We start from the raw sequence: 21,157 nt of genomic DNA, 5'->3' as shown, positions 1-21,157 counted from the left end.
TTCCTGGTGGCATGTTTTATTTCAAATACAAAACATTTTGGGATTAAAATGTTACTGTTTACACAATGCACTAAACCAGTGTTTTCCCCTTTTACTTTTTAAACCTACTTTATCCTATAATACTGCAACTTTAATGGGTAAATGCTCAGCTCTCCTTTGGGTGGTTTTCAGATGACCTGTGTATTGTTACCAAATCTAACATCAACCTTTTTTTTTTCTCCTTTTTTCCCTTCCTCTCTTTCTCGCTCCCTCCCTTTCCCCTCTCCAGGTGATTCTCATTCTGACAAAGCTCTACGACTTCAACCTGGGGAGTGTTACGGAGAGCTCGCTGTGGAGGTACGTGCACCGTGGGAGCCTGGCAGGGAGGGTGTACTCTGTCTGGTGTAAAACTCATCAGAGGGGGAGCTGGGGAAGAATCTGAGACAAATGGAGCTGCTCTTTGGAAAAGGGATACGTGATTAGGGCACATTCCTTTCATGAAATGGGAACTGCAAACGAGGATTTCATCGTGTAATGCCATTTCCCTGGCACGCAGAGGAGCTTGGTTTCCTTCTCACCTTTGAGTGTCCCTAGACAAGTCCCTTCCTTTCTCTTTCTCCTGTGAGGCTGGCAATGAGAACAGGCTCTACAGACAGGTGCACACTTTCTGGAACTGTGTCTGAGAAGGAGTAAAACATAGTGTATAACATAATCTTAGCTGATCTTAGACTCGTTCCTCACTGTTGAGCTAAGATGGTCATCTTGGTAGTGACTGTGTGTTGGGCTGTAAGGAGAGAAGCTGCTGAAGGACTAGAGATGCCACAGTGAGGTGCTGGACTCTTCTCCACTGTGGATATCCTTGGATAGTGCCACACAGCTGCCATGTTCCCAGTCTGGCATGGACTGTCCTGTCCTGGGGAAACAAAGTGTGTGTTTGGAAGTGTGTGTCTGCATTTAAAATAAAGAAATAACTTAAAATCCCCTCAGCCCCCAAATTCAGCCTGTGAACACGTCAGCTCCTTGACCTTTGAAATCTCTAAATTGTTTCATCCTGCCTGTGGAGTGATATGCCTTTAACAGAATTGCTACCAGGTGTTTTTTACACTAGGTACATCAAAAAATAAAAATAAAAAAGGTAGCCAGGGTCTGGTGAGATCAAGTGCCTCATTTCAGATTTACCTGGTGCATTACAGCTCTTGTGAAACCTGCTCAAAGTGTAGCTGGTGGAGGAGTCAGTGCACTGTAGCCATTGCTTGGGTGTGAGCCCTTCCTGGCAGAAGGGCTCTTGTACTTCTTCCTTCACAGGTGATTTAAAAGCCCCTGTTTGGAGCAGGCTTTGGCCATTTGATGCAGGTGTATTCCTGTAAGTGTATTTAAGGGTTAATTATTCAAAAGAGCTCTTGAAACTTCTCAATTTGAACAGTACTTAAGCAGCCTAATTGCACTGCACCATGGTAATCTGCAAAAGTATAAATAACCATGCAGCTAATAAGAGAGAACAGTCATTTCCACTTACCCTGGTACTTTTCAAGGTATTAATGCCTCAAAAAACTTTTGCCTCTTTACGTAGCAAGTACAAATGGGACTGTGATTGTACTTTAAACGTAATTGCCAAACAATCTGCTCTGCATAAATAATGTAACAAACAGGCAAACCTTGTCTTAATCCTGAGCTTGCAGCATCACCTGAGCTCTGCAGAAAGGTAATAGCACACCTCTTTTGGAGGTTTCCTAAAGTGATAGAAACGTGATTACTCATCAATACCATTGAAAGCACCCAACCCTTGGTCAGCTGTGGAGCACACTGCTTTGTGGGAGCGTTTCAGCCTGTCCTGGGACACTTCTGCTCCTGGTCTCAAGTGAAATAGGGGCCAGTGGGGGCCTGGAGATTGAGAGAGGTTGAGAAATTAGAACTTGCCAGGTTCTTTTCCTATGTCTGTGAGGAAAGCTCAGGGTAAGAGCTAGTAGGTAGATCTCCTGGGCTCTAAACCTTATTTTCTGCTTGGAAAATTCAGGAATAAGCCGTGTTTCACTTGACTGGAGAGTGTGGAATCTTGGAGACCGTCTATAAGTTTCTCTGCAAAGGACATTGTAGAAATGCAAATAGATACTAAGTGTAAGAAATAAGCCAGAGAAATACTCCTTTTCTTAGGATTTCCTGTTCTATTTGCACATTCAGGCCCCTAAATCTTTGCATTGTTTAAACTGGTGTTTTTCAATATTTTCTTTTCACTTTTGAGACCCTGAAAATTTTAAGAGGAGAATTTGTCTTTGCAGAATGAGTGTAAGCCTCTTGGCAATGTTTGCTTTCCTTAGTTACTTTTTGTAGAATTTTGAGCCCCCAAATGGGTCACAAACTGAATGCAAATTCAACTAAGCATCAAAAGATGATCTGTACATTTCCAAGGGGTTTGGGGTTTTTTTTTTTTCCCCTGTGTTCTGGAAATACAACTAATCCTTTCTGCTAGCCAGGAGTCCTGCCCATCCGAGCAGTGCTGCTGCAGGATATCTGTCCCAACCACTTGGCAAACACAGTTGCCTTCACAAGACAGGAGTGTGGCTTTTGTGGCAGAGAGCAATGAATTCCATGGCAGAGGATGTTGAGATAGAGCAGAGGGCAATGCAGTCTCCAAATACCATCTTGTCTCCACCTGCTCCACGCATCAAAATCTCCTCCTCAGTTCCCCCTGGGTTTACAGCATGAGAGACTTCTTTTAATGGAAAACTGAATTGCCATATAAAAAGAATTTCTAATCCCTGCATCTAAACACAAAAACAAGTAAATCAATAAGAAAACATCCTGAATGTAATTAAAAAAGGGGCTGAGAGCAACAGAGGGAGAGAGGAGAATTAGAATTGACATTGAAAACTGCTCCTATATCAGGCTGATACGAGCTTAGACAGAGGAAATGCTAGTCAGCATTTGAATGCAGGAACACAGACACTGCTCTAATATCCAAATTCATGCTTCTGGGGCTCAAACAATCACAGAAAAGGTCTCTATTGCTACTGAAGCAGGCAGCCTTGAAGCAGCTAGCTTCAAGGAAAAACACACACCCACACACCCCCTCTTCCTTGTGAATGCCACATCTCTTCTTCATCACAGGAGATACCTGTCAGTTGTCGTTTAGATTTTTGTTATTCCCAATGAGTTGAGTGGAGGTGATAATTTTCCTCCTATGAAAAAAAGCTACTTCACTGCTACTTTACTGTACTTGTGATGGTGTGAGTTGTTTATGAATTTCTGGAGAGAGGTCTTTTTCATAGGTCAACAAGTATAATTGTAAAAATTATTTAAGCTTTTAGACATGCAAAGCCTTCATCAGTTCTTATTACCTAGTGATTTATCTAACTGTGTAGGTAAGAATCCAACCTGCTTTAAATAAGAAATGGATTAAGGGATGACCATATGTTTTCTGTAGGATTTTTTTTCACCCCACTAACACCTGTTCTCCATCAATAAAATGAAAACAATTTTCCCTTAAAATCTGTAAACTTACATGGTTTTGATTTGAAGTGTTGTTGGAGCACCTCTAATTCCCAGACTCTCTGTAGGCCAGGATCCCTCTATCAAACTTCATTGTCCATGAGGAACTGTAAGCATACAAGAGTGATCTGTATGAAATATGAACTCTCTCTGAAGAGTAGGTGCCAGGCTCTTCACAGGAATTGTTTAAGCTGTACAGTGTTGAGATAGGGTTGTGGGAATACGACATTCTGGATAACTATTTAAAGTTGATATTGTAATATTTAAAATGTTTTCAGCTCTTTCAACCAGTGTGTATTGAGCAGTTTCTTTGTGGTAAGATAACTGGAATAAAAGGTTTTCCATCGTTGCCTTTTTTAGTAATCAGGAATGTATCCATTTATTTTATTTATTTGGACTGTAGTAGCTGAAAAGACAACTTCCCTCTCCAGGGAGCTCTCAATTTTAGGTGAAGACAGAGAGACAACAGGGTGATCCAGAAGACAGGAGAGGCAAAGTGAGCAAGGTGCTATTTATGATCAATGCCACAGCCATGACTGCAGAACATCAGCTAATTGGGCAGTGGGGAGCAGTTTAGATTTTCTTCCAAAGTGCAAGTGCTTGCATGTGTCAGCTCTGAGTCCCTGCTACCATTTTACTCACCTCAGATGGGTCCCCTGGAGTTCCCCTCCTCTGGCTGTTGTCCTGGCTAAATTTTCTGATTGTTCATAATGCTGGCCCATGCATTAACCCAAAATTGTGGCTAACTCTTTCTGTTTAAGAGGCTAAAATGCTGGTGAAGAAAGTTTTTTATATATATTCCTTCCTGTTTTCCTGTTTATTAACCAAGAAATTGTGTCTCCATGGCAGCAGTCAAAAATCCCCAAGCATTTTTTTTCCCTCGTGGCTGCTGTGCCTAAAGAGGTTAGTCTGTTGTCTTAGTCTCTGTTGAGTTAGAAAAAAACCCCTTTCAGCTCTTCAATAGAGGCAGCTGCAAAATGCAGCAGCTGCAACCCTGGTTTGGAGCAGAGAGGAGTAAAACCCCTCAGCTTGGTTGCAGGCTGCCTTATGTCATGCATTGCTGTTTCATCCAGTTCTGTTTGATTCACCAGAGGGCTTTATGTCATTTCCTCCCATGGAATTGCCTCTTCAGCCTCCCACAGTCCCCAGAGACCCTCAGCATGTGTCAGTGTACCTCTGGCACTGCAAAAGTTCCCCAGCTCATGCTGAATTCTGTGCTCCAAGTTTGTGTGTGGCACACAGAGCTGGCTTCAGGTAGGGCTGCTCTAGGTGGGGAAGGGTGCATGTGGTGTGAGGTGCCCTTTGGGAACTGAGGCTTAGTCTGCTCCAAATGTAGCAGCTTCTAAGACTGGTGAGTGAAGGAGTCAGGGATCAGGAGATTCAAAAAGCCTGACTCAAATTTCCATATCATATCATCAGCTCTGTGAAACAAGCTAAACCTGAAATAGTCATGGCACAGCCAGGGCTTCCTTAAGTGTTTCTATCCCAGTGTCAACACTTTGTTTAGACTGCACTGTGAATGGCAAATTCTGGCTTGTGCCACAGCCTCTTGTTTAGTGCTGGTTTGGCTCCACTGGGGCATTGTAGTTTTCCTGGAGTTTGCTGTATTGAAATGCAGTCTCCATGACCAGCAGCTGACATCTCCTCTCAGTATTGTCAAATTTGATTACATTTATAATTTTCCACTTTTGTGCTGATGACATGCATCTTCGATATGTGCTATTTTCTGGATGATTTTATTCAGGCGTAAAATTAATGGAGATGATTTTCAAAGTAGTAATGTTTCCCATTATTGCATCTTCTTTGGCACTTTTTAATATTGCTGCAAAGTGCAGAAATCCTGTGCTGATGAGGAGAAGGGTTTCTTGTATCTGCAGTCAGGCATCAGGGCATGGAGGGAAGGAGCCAGCTGTGTGCTCAAGCACCCTGATCTCTCTTGGATTTGGAAACCAGAGCAACCAAAAATTTGGCATCTCTACTCTTGCTTTTTGCTAGAACTTATAAATAGCTTAGTTTAATCATGGTGATTTTTTTGAGGCTTTTGGAGCCAGTTATGAAAATCTTTGTGGTTGAGGGCTGTTAGGTGAAGACTCTGTTTGGTGAAGAACCAGGGGAATGGGGAACCACAGCAGATGACCCCAGCGTTAAGTGAGAGCTGTTCCTCAAGGCTCCCAGCACCCTGAGCTGCAATCAGTGCACACCTTCAGCAACATCCCAGAGTTATGCAGTTCTTAACCTCCAGTACTCTCGATTATGAGTTGTTTCTCCACAGTAGGGGGTCCAGTTCAGCCTGGTCCAGTTCAACCTGGCTGGCAGTCATAGGTGCCATAGATGTCATCTTGGCGTGGGAGCCACACTGGAACCCTTTGGGGCATGCACAGTGGCTGCATGTTGGCGCACTCCTGAGCTAGCTGCTGCCAAATGAAGATGGTGGCCCTTGGTTTAATAGTGTGATCTAAACAAATATTTCATTGTGGATATCAGGAAATATACTGAAGGGATTGCTCAGATTTGCTTGGGCTGTGTGTAGCTGAATGGGACAATTCATGGTAATTAAAAATAGTTTTTTAAAAAAATATATTTTGGGAGTTGAACTGAATGAACCATAGGTTTAGCCCTCTTCACATGTGCCAGAGTCCCAGATAGTGTCCAGAATGTACATTTTTTGCAGTTCAAACTAGAAGGAGGTGCTTTCATTACAACAAAGGGATAGTGTGAGTTAAAACTGTTTTAAATGTCTGTTTCAGGAACCAATAATTAAAATTAATAGGCTTATCTTAAATTCAGAGCTATGCTTTAGGATTAGGCAAAATCAGTAATGGTAATAAAGATAAGCCTTCATTTTTTAATACTTTTAAGTATAAGACTGACTATTGTAGTGGAGTTCCATGTGTCTCCTTTCTGATTTTTCCCTAGCCCTGTTATATCCCACAGGACTTTACAAAAAGGGAATAGTAATGTTCACACCTTTTCTTTCTGGTGGTTTCTTGCTTTAATCATGTTAATGTTGCCTCAGAGATGGTGGAGACCATGGGGGACACTGCAAAATCATGTGAAAAGTATTAGCCCAGCAAATGAATCTCAAAGCCTTTGTGCATGTCTTGGGATGGTTGTGGATTGAAGTCCCACCTTTGCTTATTAAGATGTCTTAGTCCCCTTGTTTCATGAAGCTCATTTGTCTTTTGTGAGCCAGCCTGCTGACTGGTCCATTTGTTGTGTCTCTTAATTGCTTCATCAGTGACCTTTCTGGGGGGTGGGGATGTCATCAGACAGGGGGCCTTTTGGATTTATTAATTTTTTGTTTGCCAAGAAAGCTCTGAGACTAATTGCCGAGACTTCCCAGAAGATATTAGTTTACAAGTTTTAATGACACTTATGATTTATTAATGTGCTTCCCCCTGCATCTGCTCATCCCTATTCCTTGGTGAAATTCCTACTGAATTGGAGAGAATGAATAAAAACAGAACTGCAAATTGTAATGGTGTTTCAGATAGTCTGCTGTTTTAAAAATAAATGTCCATGCTTTATTTATATCTCTGAATCTCTGAAGACAGAGGTAAATCTTGGCTTTGGCTGAGTTCTGCCCCAGAATCTCATTTGGTGTTGCATGGTGGGAGCACAGGGGTTCACATTTTCACGTGCAGGTAGCTCCTGTCCAGCCTGTGCTGCCCATCCCCACTCTGTGCCCCCTGCACACAGCTTTTGCAGCTTGAGACTGGGGCTGCCTTGCTCGAGGTGTTGGTGTTCAAACGTGTGGCTGTGAGAGGACTGGGCTGGTCACAGACTGTGGATGCTGGAGATTTGTTTGGGTGGGGATGTTCCCGTTGAATATACCTAGAGAGGTGATGTGTTTGTACTTAGCTGTTGATCTCTTGGGCTATTGGGATGCTCCTTTTAATAAGCAGACCTGGGAACTTTTGGATGCATGCTGTTTTTTGGCTGGATATAGGGAAGCAAAAAGAAAAGGCAATTTATCAAATTCCTAACTTTCTGAGGAAATGCTCTCAGGATGAAAGTGGAATTCCAAACAAAATGTAGAGAGAAAAACACATGCTGTGTTTTGTTTTAATTTTCCACGATTCAGGTAAGAGCCCCAGCCATCCCTTTTGAATTATTTATATTCTACAAAAGAGCTGCAACAGGAGAGACTGAGAATCTCTCCAGGGAGAGACTCACTCTAATCTTATGTGTAGAAGATCCAAGTTCAAGCCCTTGCTCTGAATAAGTATAAAGGGAAGTGCTTTTTTATTCCTCAAGTAATTACATTGTGTAACTCATTGCTACAGGATGTTGTGAGGCAGAAATAATAAAAGTGTAAATGGATTCAGAAGGGGACTCAGAGAATTAACGGAGGATATTTCTGCTGGTGCCTGAATAACATGATAGTGTGGCAGTAGCCTATGGCTTGCATTAATTATTTTATAACATTGAGGGAACGGACAAATCTACAGCTTTTGGGTCAGAGTTTCAGCAACATCTTTTATTTTGTAATCTATTTTTCAGCAGTGAGCTACTCATACTTTAAGTATTCCAACATAATGGCTGGAATTGTGCTGGAGATGAGACATTTCACAGTATTTTCGTGCGTTTGGGATCTGGATATCTCTGAGTCCAGAGAGGTGGATGATAGACCCTGTGAAGAAATCATGCTTTTATCTCTTTCATATATTTTCCCTAGAATATTCTGTGGCAGATTAACAGGTAACACAAATATTTGTAATTTGGTGTGTCTACTGTGGCTGTCTTATTCAAACAAGGGATTTGAGTCTTCTGCATCACAGATGGGCTCTCAGTCTCTTGGATGCTACCACATTTTGAAAGTAAAGGTGTTTCATTGGCCTGGAAGTACTCTTTGAAATTGTAGTTTGAAAAAAAAACCAAACCAAACTAAAACGTCCAACCTCAAACGAAAACAAACCAACCAAAAATATCTTTGGCATAATTTAATTTTTAAGCTAGTCCTTTTAGGCACTCAGCTGGGTCAATGGAAAATTAGATCTGTTCAGATTTATAGTCACTCAATTCCAGAAAACAAGATAATAAAATGGGAAATTTAGGGAATTTAATGCTAGAAGATATTTCTGGTGTAGATTTATAAGCATATAGGATCTCAGTGTGAAGTACTGAAATTTGTTGTGGAAAAAAATGAAGTGTTCTAGGAAGCTGGAAGAATGTGCTTGTCCCTGTGTTCTCAGCTAACATATGCTATATTTATTATAGTTTTTCTGTCCTTATTGGTGAATTTCTTTGATTATGGTTCCTGAAGAAAGAAGACATCCTATCTCATGAGCAGTGAATTTTGAGCTCTGGTCATATTCCCAGGCATTTAGTTCTGGGGCTTTGGGGGAGCAGGTCAGAGGAAGTTTTGCCAAGAGCAAATGTGCTTTTGAAGCCTCACTGTCCCTATGAAGTCGTCTTGTCAGGGCTGGCAGGTAAAAGTGTCTGTAGTGCTTTGCCTACTTGTTTAGAAGCAGCAGGGCAGCACTCAGGGGGAGTGTGTAGCCAAGAAGCTGCTGTTGCAGATCCTGTGGGTGTTGTGATTGTTGCTGCATCAGCAGAGCCGCACCTGTTAACAGGAATTGGCTACTCCATCTCTTCTTTCATCATTTGGAGCAGCAATTCCATTGCTCTCATTGAAGAGCTGCTCCTTTTGTTGAGTTACCTAATCTTACATTCTAATGAGATTTGGATGTCGACTGCAAAACTTTTTGCAGGAAGCCACACTTAAAGATGAATTTGTTTTGACCTTATTAATGTCTTTTTCTGATCACTCTTTGCTGTGCAGAGGAGTTTCGTTGGCACAGGTTAGTAGCGAATGCATTCAATGGGAATCTCTGCCAGTAGTAATGAAAACCACACATTAAATGATCTTATAAATATGCAAATAGATAAGTGAAAAATAAAACTTTCTTAATAAATTACATAAGAGCTTCCATACTAAGTCTTGCCTACTATGACTGGGGCAGGAGGTACCCAGAGAAGAGTGTGTTAAAAATCTTACAATGTTATGTGGTATGGACAGGGAGTTACTAATGCAGTGGGTAAAACATCTCTCATATGAGGAAAGGCAGAGAGAGCTCTTTAGTCTGGAGAAGGGAAGGCTGGAGTGGGACTGGTGGATTGTGTCAATGTGTGAAAATTCCTCAAAGCAGGAGGAAAAGAAGATGGAACCACACTCTTTTAAGTGTCTGCCCCGTGACAGGACAGGAGACAATGCATGTGCACAAACTGAAACTCAGCATGCTCCCTCTGAATCTGATGGAAAGCATTTTTTACTGTGTAAGTGACTGAGCACTGTCTGAGGTTGTTCAAGGAGGTTGTGGTGTGTCCATCCTTGGACATATTCAAAAGCCATCTGGACTGATCCTGGACAAATGTCTTCCAGGTGGCCCTGCTTGAGCAGAGGGTTGGATCAGATCAGCTCCAAAGATTCCTTCCAACCTCAGCAATTCTTTGGTTCCAGGAATAAGGAGGCACTGACCTAAGTTTCAGAGCCAGTAGAAGAATTTGGTTCTTAGGACAATATGTAGTTGATCTGTTTGGTTCTTAGGACAATATGTAGGGCATCTCCTTGCCGGAGCCTGTTTTTATCCATGTTTTAGATGGGTTCCTAGAATCAGACACAAAATCTTTCAAGGATTGTAGTACCTGCAAAGGCTTCATCTGTGGCTCAGTTGCCCTGCCTCTGATCAGTCAGACAGAGATAGATACTGCCACGTACTCTCCAGCCAGTCAGACCTGCATAAGGAGCCTCCAGGTTCTTGCACAGAACAGTTTCTGTGTTGGTGCCACCCCATGCATGCTGCAGTGCTGCAGGGCAGTGCCCCTATCCACACTGAAGGCAGGCTTTGCATCACCTTACAGGATTCATTTCTCTTTGACCCAGCTGTTCTTTACCTTTCTCTTCCTATCTCCTTCCTCCCTTGGCTTTTCTGTTCTTTCCAATTAGGCTCCAGATCAAGCCATAGATCTTGGATGCTTTGTACAACAGCTTGTAGAATTTAGTACTTTAATACTTTCACATGGGTTGTGTCTGTTTATATTGATGTTTTATTATGTTGTGGTGGTGTTTGTTTGTTTGTTGTTTTTTTCCCCTGCAAATTCAATGCCATTTTATATTCGCTATAAATAATCTGAAGGGTGAAGAAAAGCTGTTACAAAACATGCAAGAAATCCTTCCATCTTTCTTTTAGTCTGGTCTGTCTCTCTCATTATGTCCATGGTAGTTTCATTAGGCTTCGAATTAAGTTAAAAGTGCCCATATGAACTGGTTACTTCTTCAAATAATATTTACAAAGGGCTACATTTCCCCAGCCTGGAAGGCAGCCTTTGATTTATTTACTTACCACATGTGCTTCATTTGTAAAATCTGTCAGCCAGTTCTTTTACAGTATATGTCTGACCAAGTGAAAATAAAGCTCTTGTAAGCTACCAGATTGTGGGAAGCTAGTGCATTTTTACGTATAGGATTTCTGCCTCTGAATAAAAACTGGAAAAGGTTAGTGAGGCCTTTCTGTAACCAGATTGCTAGGCCTTGTTTCTGGGTCTTTGAAGGCCAGTTATTTTAGAAAATTGATTCCATAAATATTAGTAGTCAGTTATATCCAGTTTGCCTTGAAGCTTGCTTCAGATCCCAGAATCTAGCTGGGCATTCAGCATCCTGTAGGTCTAGTCAGGTATGCAAGAATCTGGCGTGTATGGGAAATGTTGAGGGATGTTAATCCCATGATAAATCCAAGAATACCCTTTGGCATTTGTAACAGGACTGTTACATGTTATTTTCTGGATCTTGTAGTCTGGCTCAGGGTATCTGTGAGGAAGATGATAATAGGAGACAGGTAACAGGAGGATGGCTGGGCTGTAAGTAACAGCTGTAACAGCTGTCACTACCCAGCCTTATCCCAAAATCAGGTAGTTTAGTCCAGGGTTGAGAGATGTGCTGTGAACTGACCTGAGGGAGTTCTGTTGCATTTTAAATGCAACAATGTCCAGCTATCTGTAACTGCTGCCAGGAGTGCAGGGCACTCTTTTGTACAAAGAGTCCTGGAAGGTCCGAAGGTGCCTGGGGAGAGGTACACAGAAAGAAAGAGCAGCCCATCACTGGGACCTGGGTTCTGGCCTTGTGGGAGCCTGAGCTCACAAGGAGTACTCAGCCCCATGGAAAGAGCAATGCACATTGGTCCTCTTGCATCTCTTTCTCTGAAATGTTAGAAATCGCAGGAGTCATTTGTTTTAGGAAGGAAGCCTGGTTGCTGATATTGGCCCTGGGGGGCAGTGAGTAAGCATCAGGCTCAGAGCAGAAGTCAGGAACAGCTTGAAAAGGAGTAGTTCACGCACAGGCAATACATCCCAGGTCTTGGTGTGGAATCAGGAGGATCACACAACATCCATCAGCACAAAGGGGTGTATGAGTTCCCTTGAGAACTCATGATACATAAAGTATGATCCCTCTGTGGGTGCTGTGTAATTACTTCAGGGATCACAGAAAATCTTGACCTTGAGGTGCCCCCGACACAAGTCTCTGTAAAGCCATCCTGTGGGAGACCTTGTCCTTTCTTTGGATTACTTACAGCTGTAAGTGTGGCTGAGGAAAACCAAGGCAGTAAGATCATCTGTTTAAATGTAAGGTTTCAGATATCATGTTGTGTTGCCACGGAGTAGTTAAGCTACAGAGGAAGCAGTAGACCATGGTACATCATTCAGCCTGCCTTTAGCAAAGTGGAGAGTAAATGTCCTCTGGAAGATTAAAATCCCATCGGTTCTATTACGTGTAACCAATAAAGATAAAAGGGATATCTATGAGGAATGCAGAGTTACCACAGCACTTTAGCTTTGTACCCCCAAGTGTGCATTTTCTTTTTTGTACAAGGCATGGGGAACAAAGGAAGAAGAGCTTTGGGGTTTCTCTTCTGGAAGAGTATGTGTAGGGGACTGTAGTGGATCTTTTGCCTCTCTGAGTGGTCTGCACCAACACTGCCTAATCATAGGGGCTGAGGGGTTTTAGTCACACCACCTGAAAAGTTTGTGTGTTGTCCTGTGGCTTTTTAACAGTGATGGGCACAAGAACATGGCCCATGTGTTACAGTGATGGGAGACTTACAAGAAGCCCATATTTTCTTTTTGAAAGTGCTCCTTTTAAATAGTGACAGTGCACATGGTTTGTTCAGGGAACAGGTGAGGGTGAAGTTAAGGAGGCTGTGGTCTAACCTAGTTGTTTAGCTAAATCTGATCCAAGCAGTGTGCGTGATGTGGTTCTGTCATGAAATGTCACACAGCAGAAGAATCAGTGTTATGACTGTGCAGACAGGGGAACAGTGCTTTTCCTCAGTATGCAATAGCAAACTTGTTCTTCTGGTGTCTGTCTGGTTCCAGAGCATCACTGGCAAATCACTGTCCTTCTGGCAAATCTGGAACTGGTTTGGTACTTGCACTGCTTGGAAGCTTTTGAGTTATGCTTGGCAGTGGCATTGTTGAGGAGCTCAGATCTCGTGGAAAAGTGGGTTCTTGAATTCCTTAGCATAGATATTCCAGTTTTCTATTGCTAAAGTCCCTGTATACTTGCAGAAAGCAAAGGCAGAATCCTTTGTTCTGAGGACTCCTTTCTTGTGTTTTATCTCAGCTTCATTGGTCACTGTGCTCTTCTTCATCCTATGTGACAAAAACCATTACAAATGCTGCAGTAGGCTGTGTTGCAAACTGTTATCTTCAAAAATGACATTCGTAAAGGTTAATAATTGGAATGAGCTCTGGCAGTTACTAATTAGCACCATTACACAATCAGCTCACATTCTGGCAGCATTAGGCATACTTAATCAGTCAATTATCATTGATCTTGGAAAGTGGTGCTCTAAAGTTAGCATAAGGTGCCTTTGTAAGTGGAGAGAAGGAATTTGATGCTGCCACAGTGGTCAGGCTGCTGGGAGTATGTGGTTTGAGGTACCAGTGTGGTGTACCTGATTGTGATGGATAGATTGGAATTAAAAATCAGATAGTACAGACTCACCTTCAAACAGGCATAAATAGGTCCTATCACTTTCTCTCTTTGCCATTTCAAAGAGTAGAGGGTGTTCAGGGAGAGAGCTGGCTTTGGGGAAAAATGGATTTAATGACTTCAATGAATTTCAGTTAACGTGTAATGACTTACAAGCTTTTCGAAGAACAGCTGGAGCATAAGGTACAATTTTCCTTGGTTTTATTTTTCAGTATGTGAATTATAGTTCTCAGGGTAAGGAAGTTGTAAACAAGACGGGGAGGCACCAAAGGATTCTAAATTGTGAAGGATTTCCCTTTAGAAGTATTTCATAAAGTGACCTTAATCTTACGAATCCAAATGTTATGATTGCTCTGTGCTCTCTCAGACACTCAGAGGCTCAGAGCCTTTGCTGCTTGTGCTGGCTCAGAGTGCAGAGAGAGCAGGGCTGGTGCTGCACACAGTGGCCATGGTTTTCTAGGCAGTGTTTGGTAATTCCCTACCTGAGTGTCTCAACATGGATCTCTTGTAAAACCATCTGTCATTGTGCCTGGTCAGGAGGGTGTGCAGATACGTGTGGGCCTTGCGAGCAAGGATGGTGGCTACAGTCCAGTGTGGGACGGCAATTTTCCAGATCTCTGCATGGAAAATGAATGTGTGGAGTCATCAGGGCTGACGTGCTGGTTTCTGCTCTTGCTTCCCTTTTACAATTCTGTGTTTTGACTGTTTAAGATATGGTCTGCAACGTGTGTGACTTCACAAGGGATAGAATGGGCGAGTTGTCAAACAACATGTTGGAATGTAAGGGGAGTCCAGGATACTGTGAAAGTAAAAGCAACTTGTGTAGGTGAAAGGGCCAGGAAAAACATGAGTTGTACTTGACTCCCCTTTGGAGTTTGGCCCAGGGCCTCTGCCTGTTCAGCAGACGGGAAAATGCATTTTTGTGATTATTTTGGAATGCATTTGTAATCTCTCTCTCTCTCCTGCTGCTTATTCTCTGAGAGTTTTCATTGTGGGCAAATGATCCAGAAAAAAAATCTGGTTAGACTCTTACAGGCTGGATGTTTCCTGAGAACCATTTTGCAGCAGAAATCTGAGAATACACTTCAGGGCTGACTGAAGTCAGAACAACATTGATTGTTCTTCTCTACAGCTGAAGATTTGCCTTTGCTCTTGGCAAAAATCTACAAGGGGTCTTGGGAGTAGGGACAAGGAGAAAACATGCCAGAGGTTCAACTCTGGTTCCAGTTTTTGGGAAGAGTTAGACCAGTGTGAAGGGAATTGTTTAAAAAGTACTTGATCATACATCTGATTCCAGAAGCAGTAGAAATTTAGTGCAAGAACAAACAATCAAGACCACCAGAATTTCCTTGCTTGCTATGTGAGATACAGATTCTTCTCAGAAGTGTAAAGGAAACTTGGTTGAAGAAATATTAAAAATCTGAGCATGGCTATGGATTGTACAATGATGATTTAATCTGGAGAGAGGAAATATGCACAGGAAACCTAGATGTAGGTCACTGATGTAGTATCCAAATTTGGAGGAGGTTTGACTAGATGACCTTTAAAGGTCACTTTCAGCCCAAACTGTTCTGTGATTCTAAGGAAGTCAGAGTGTTTCCAGGCATTTTACAAGACCTGGGGTCAGGTCTTGTAAAAGTAATGAAGAGAAACATATCTTCATATATCAGGTACTCAGCCTGAGAAACTTCCCCGAGCCAACCCTGGGCCAGCCCTGTGGCAGTCGTGTCCCTCAGGAGAAGCTGCCAAGAGCCCCTGCCTGCGCTGGGTGCTGTGGCAGAGCTCTGGCTCCTGGATGAGGATGCTGTGCTGCAGAGCTCAGGCAGGATTTCCCCTCAAAGCCTCCAGTAACCCATAGCCTGTGTAGGTGCTTCTGGAGGTGACAGATGTGCTTTGAGAAATGTGCAAGACTCAGGGCTCAGAACTGGTAAACAGCTCTGGCGTTCTGCTGTATGACAAATGACATCACCTGTGAAGCGAGCCTTGGTATGGCAACAAATACTATGGCAACATCTGTAAGTGGAGCTAATTTTAGAAAAGAGGTGCCAGGCTACAGTAGCTCAGTTAAGGAAAAGCAGTTGGACACTTTGTTCTTACAGCAGTCCTGTAAGTATGCAAATATATACAGCATAATCATTCCCTCCCCTGCCTGGCCTCCCAGTACCTATTCTCCAGTTACTGAGTATTTTGCAGCAGTGCAGAGGCAGGTTTTAGGAAAAACACCCTTAAAGCACAGCATGGATTTCTTGAGAGTGTGAGAAGTGTCCATTTTAAAAGACCTAAGGTACATGTCTGCTTCTGGTTATTGGTGCCTTTGGGAGGGAGGGCAAGCATTGGTGGATTTTTGTTAACCCTGTGTCTGTAGTCCAGTGATAGAAGACTCTCACCCATACCCCTTGGGAAAAGCATCACAACAGGCTTCATATTAGAAGCTGACTCTGAAAGGAGCTGAGAGGTTGAATAGCTTTTCCTTGAGTGCATTCAGCACACTTTTGACCTATCAGCATTTTGTGACCTTTCCTACCTTGTCTTGAAATGTCCCCATTAAAATGTTATGTAAATGGGATAGTGAAGCCAGCATGGAAATTGGACAATATGCAATGAAAAGTCTTAACTTGACACTTAGGCTGTGGTCTCTGCAGTACATCTGTTCCAATTTCAATCCCATCACAAGCAAAACATTGCAGTGCAGATGTGCAGTTTGATAGGATGCTTGGTCTGGCGGCTCGAGAACATGAAAAGTTCTCATCTCACCTCTTTGATGCCCTCTCCAACTGATCACACAGTGGAGACCACAGAGTGCAAACTCAGCTGGCTGATGTTGGAGCAACGCTGGAAACATGTGAGTGCTGTCAAAGCAGCCGTGCTCAAGCCAACAGTGCTGGCTGGAAGGCTGGTGGAAGAGGAGAAGGATGTGTTTGAAATGGGAGGGATCTCGAGCAGCTTGGAATCTCAATTCTTTTTCTTACACAGGCATGAAGCTGTGGCAAGTGCTATTGTGTTTGTAAAGTGAGGCAGTGGATGATTTTTAGATACAATACTAGGGAAATTGGTGAATATAGGCAAGGATTCTTTTTTTTTAGCTTATGACGGGGTAGGAGAAATAATACTATAAAGCGAATTCTAGGACCTTGCTCATTGGAACAGACTGTTGCTTTGCTTTCCGAGAGTCACCCTCCTTCATGGAGCAAAATTACCCTGTGATTAGTAACTTGTATGCAGAGATTTTATCATGGGAAGATATATTTGAGAGAAGGAATCTTGACACTAAAGTCTTCCTCGGAGCAGATACCTTCTGGAAATACTGGATTACACTCCTGGTGTAATCCTAAATAAAATGAAAAAAATTGTCTAGAAGCAACTATGGAGATAAGCTGTGAAGTATTAACTGTGTCACAGGTGACTCATGGATGTAGAATTATTAAAGAAATTCCTAGGTTATAAAGGCAGTAGGAGCATTGTACTCACACACTGTGCAAGATCATGCAGGAGAAGAAAATCAGTCACAGACATTAAACAGAGATTAATTCCTCCTCTAACATCTGCTTGATCAAGAGCAAAACTCTTGGGACAACATCCTATCTTGATTGTAAATTAGCAGTAATGAAGAATTTACCTGATCCATTAGTACAGTCTGCTGGAACAGCTGCCCTCCCTGGTTTTTTTTTTTTTTTTAAACCCACCCAAAATAGAACAAAATACCTTCTTCCCCATGCTTGTCTAGCCTGAGTTTATCAGGTTTTAGCTCTTTGTGCTTCCATGGACTGAATGGAAAGGCGGTCCCCCAAGCAGGTACTCACGTCCTGTTTAGACACCAGGTGTTTTTCATAATGCAGCAGCTTTTTCCACTCTAACAATTTCTGTTTGGGCGACACTTCTCTTGACATGTGGTAACAAATCCAATGTCCTCAGGTTCCTCATGTTCCAGTTTATAATGTGGGAAGAGAATTCTGGGAAAGGTGCTCTTTGTAGGAGTGCAGCTCTGCACATCCTTAGATTCCTAGATTTAAAGCATAGAGAAGAAGTAATGATAATAATCTAATAGTGTAGTGCAGTCCAGAGAATCTTACTCAATAATTTCAACATTGAGTCTGCAGTGTAGTTTGAAGTATTGCTTCTTGGCTGGAAACATACTCAGTCTTTACTAATACTTATAGTCTTTCAATTATGTGATCTGATTTGCATTGCTGCTAGAACTTAATTTCATTTTTGATGCTGCAGCAAATGGACTCTGGGCTGAGCTGGCCAAATTCAGTGATGCTGAAAGACAGGCTGGCTTGCTATATATCTGAGAGCCTCAGCACCTGTGAAATTTCAAATTGCAGCCATGATTGCTGGATGATGAAAACCAAGCACTGGAGCTCTTTGTTCCTCACTTTCCTTTTCGTGGCTTTATAATTATTTGCAAAAAGAGCTGAGGGAAAAAAAATCAGGGGAATGAAATAAAACACTGGCTCATTCATGTGTATTTTTTTTTTTTTTTTAATCTTTAAAAGACCCTTGAAATAGGGAATTTTTCTTCTTGAGACTGAGGATTTAGAAGGTTTTCTTCCTTTTCAACTCTGCCAAAGGCTTCATGGCTGATGAGTGTATCCCTGGAGGGAGACAGACAGAGACTCAAGATCTCTGTGGATCCTGGATATGGCCGGTGCCTGAGGGAAAGGAGAGTCTTTACTTGAGCTTGGTGCTGCTGTAAAATAGGTTAAGATTCCATGTTGCAGGCATCTTAGATGCAGCCAGCCCCAAGGCTGGGCAGAGGGGACAAGGTGACCCACCAGCACAGGTGCATCCCTTTGTTGGATGCGTTGTTGGGTCCATGGCTGCTGTGCTGGCTCCTGTGCCTGGGGGTGCCTCTGCAGCCTGGGTGCAGCCTCCAGCAGGGTCTGCGTCACCTGGGAGCTGTCATCAGCCAGCAGACTGTGCTCAGGGGCCCAGCTCCTCATCCCCAGCTGGCAGTGCAGGTGCTGAGCACATTGAATGGCAGGTGCAACCAGAACACCCCTGCAGATGAAGGTCCCGTGTGCCTTGGCTGGAATAGCTGTAGGGTTAAAGGCGCTGTGCTCTCATGAGAACTGGGTGAGGTGCTCAGCTCCTCCTCGATTGTTTCCCCTGCAAAAGTTCCTCTTGGCTCAAAAGAAAAGAAAAATTGTAATTCCATGGCTTTGTTCTTCTGAAATGGGAGGTGGTGAACAACACAATAATATTGGAGGATTTTATTTGCTGTGGCTATAAGATCAAGAGAGTACAGATAAAGCATGCAGCTTTTCTACTGCAGGAACTGATACAGTATTTTCTCGAGATATGGTCTTGGCTGGTCTGACTGTTCTGGCACAAAAAAATGGCTCCACAGTTTGGAACAACTGGCTTGTGTTTCTTCATGTTATTAGTTACCTGAAAATAGCTCCTTTCTTTTTACATATGTTTTAGTTTATCTTCCCAGACTGGGATATTTTATTTTAGCCTTGTAGCTGTAGTATTTACTTCTCTCATGTGTTTTCAGGTGCAGTGGAAAGCTGCTCACTGCACAAAATCAAGCACAGTTTCTATTCGTATTAGATTGGTGATCCCCTTGCATTAAGGAGAAAAAGCTGTCTTTGATTCCCTGCCAATAAATACTTGTTATGTTGTTTATAGTGTTTTAAAATTAAAACCTCATCTGGTCATTTCAGCATTTGTCACCTTCTACTTTTCTACCTCTCAACAGAGCATTTACAAGTGTTTCTATTGGCTTTTTCTGCCTAGCAACATTTGTTGCAAGTAGTTTAGGAAAATAAATGGTTTTCCATCATAAATCCAAAGCTGCAGCAAGACTTAACAACCTTTAGTTATCTTTCCTCAGAGTTCTCTTTAGAAGGAAAGAGCTATCTGATGTGATAAAAATGAAGACTTGGTGCTATGAAATCTCTGTTTACATTCAGCAAACATGACATTTTTCCATTAGAGTCGTTTTTTTATGAAGGAAATTGTGAGGTGTCCCTCCCTTCCTTTCTCTCTGCTGCAATAACACAGTGGGGCTGGGGTGTTTGTGGCTGATTGCTGTGGCATGGAGGAGAATTCTGGGGCTGGTGTCTCTGGTACTCTGTGCAGAGGGTGGGCCCAAATGAGAGGCCAGCCTGACAAATTGCTCTGCAGAGAACAATCTCCTCCTCCCTGCAAGTTTGTGCTCTCTTTCTGCTGCACAGGGCTAACGTGACCAATTACATTTTGTTGTGTTTAAGCGGTGACATTTCTGTCACTTTGTTTGGCAGCCAGTTCTATTTTTTAAGTGCCAGAGCTATCCCAAACTTGGATTTTCTATCTGACAAGACAGAGATATTTCAATTTCTTAGTCCATCTAGACATTTTGATGAAGTATCTGCAACGGGCACTACTGATGATTCTGCAAATTACAGGATTTTAGTGGCACTTGGCCTCATATTTCTTTTTTTTTAGTTTCAATTTTTGCATCCATTTTGAAGAGGTAAACAGGATTATTTTTTTCTGGCTGAATCTAACAGGAATTGGATCAAGCTTCTAGACCTTTCACATTCTGATGATTACTAATAGCTCCCTGTCCTTTCTTTCCCAAATTGCATGTCTGATTATTTTAATCTCACCCACAAAGAGTAGGCTTCACCGTGGAACACATAATTTTATTTACTCTATGAATTTTGCCCAAATTCTTGTTATTCACTCAATATGATTAAAAACTTATTTTTAATTGAGAATAAATCTGCTGGATTCATTGGAGATCCCTCTTAGCATAGTTAAGATCTGACTCAGATTTGTTTGCCTAAGTATAGTTTTCTCAGTGCTATATATAGATGGATTATAGGAAGAAAATATTTTAATAGTTTCTTCCTTAAGAGCCATTGGTTATACAACAGTCAGGGTGATGGTGGTTTTTATTAAACAGAAGCTTGCTTTCAATGGTTTTGGATTTCTTTGTGTTGAAGTACCAATAATCTAGAAGAAGAACTGTGTGATAGGGTAGACGTTGTTTCAAATGCATTTTGCAGACAAAATGTAGACAGTGTCCTTCACACAATGCCATTTAACCAGAGCTAATGTAGGAAAGAAAGTGAGTCAAATTGAGTGTTTATTGAATTGTGATGATACTTTCCTTTCTGTCAAAAACTAATATTACAAATATGCTTTTTTTTCCCCTTCTTTCATGGTACCAATCTTTTGTAACAGACTTGACCATATTTGAATTTTTAAGACCTTGTGACTGTTCTCCTGCCTTGTGGTTGAATTGAAAGGTCAACCTCTTTAGGGTACAGCAGCTCACAAGTCTTTACAGGTGCTTTCAAAGTCCTCTATGAGGGAGATTTGGAGGCTCTCCCACAAGCTGAAGATCTGTCTACCTTTAGCATGGAAAGCTTTACATTTCAGTGCACATCCATTTGCACTGGTTATTCAAGTTCAAAGCAAGTTCAGTGGAGATGGTGTCTGAATGCCTCATCTCTGGACTCTTGCAGTTGGTATAGAATGGTGAAACTCTTCAGGTGGGAGCAAAGTTCAGGAATGAAACTGAGGTTTCTGTATTTTCACATTGGAAATATGCAGATGGTTTTGCTCATTCACCCAAGGAATGTGTAAATCACTGGATTCAGATTACTGTGGAAATGGAAACTGTCGCATTATTAGTATAAATGCCACAGGAATCTTAAGGACCAAGCTTGTCTGTACCTGTTTTTTTTTCCTATACGAAGTTAAACA

At 42.1% G+C, this 21,157-nt stretch overlaps 1 protein-coding gene across 1 annotated transcript in view; it reads left to right on the top strand.

Annotated features, from left to right (window-relative positions):
* Nucleotides 1–21,157, top strand: part of SORCS3 (sortilin related VPS10 domain containing receptor 3) — a 266,550-nt gene that overhangs the window by 83,525 nt on the left and 161,868 nt on the right. Inside the window, exon 2 of the mRNA XM_063406430.1 lies at nucleotides 269–336. Coding sequence (XP_063262500.1) covers nucleotides 269–336 — 68 coding nt within the window. The remainder of the gene's footprint in view (nucleotides 1–268; nucleotides 337–21,157) is intronic.

This window comes from Prinia subflava, chromosome 9, assembly GCF_021018805.1.
Source record: "Prinia subflava isolate CZ2003 ecotype Zambia chromosome 9, Cam_Psub_1.2, whole genome shotgun sequence".
In the NCBI taxonomy this organism is placed as follows: Eukaryota; Metazoa; Chordata; class Aves; order Passeriformes; family Cisticolidae; genus Prinia; species Prinia subflava.
This window is presented reverse-complemented; position numbering and strand designations above follow the sequence as displayed.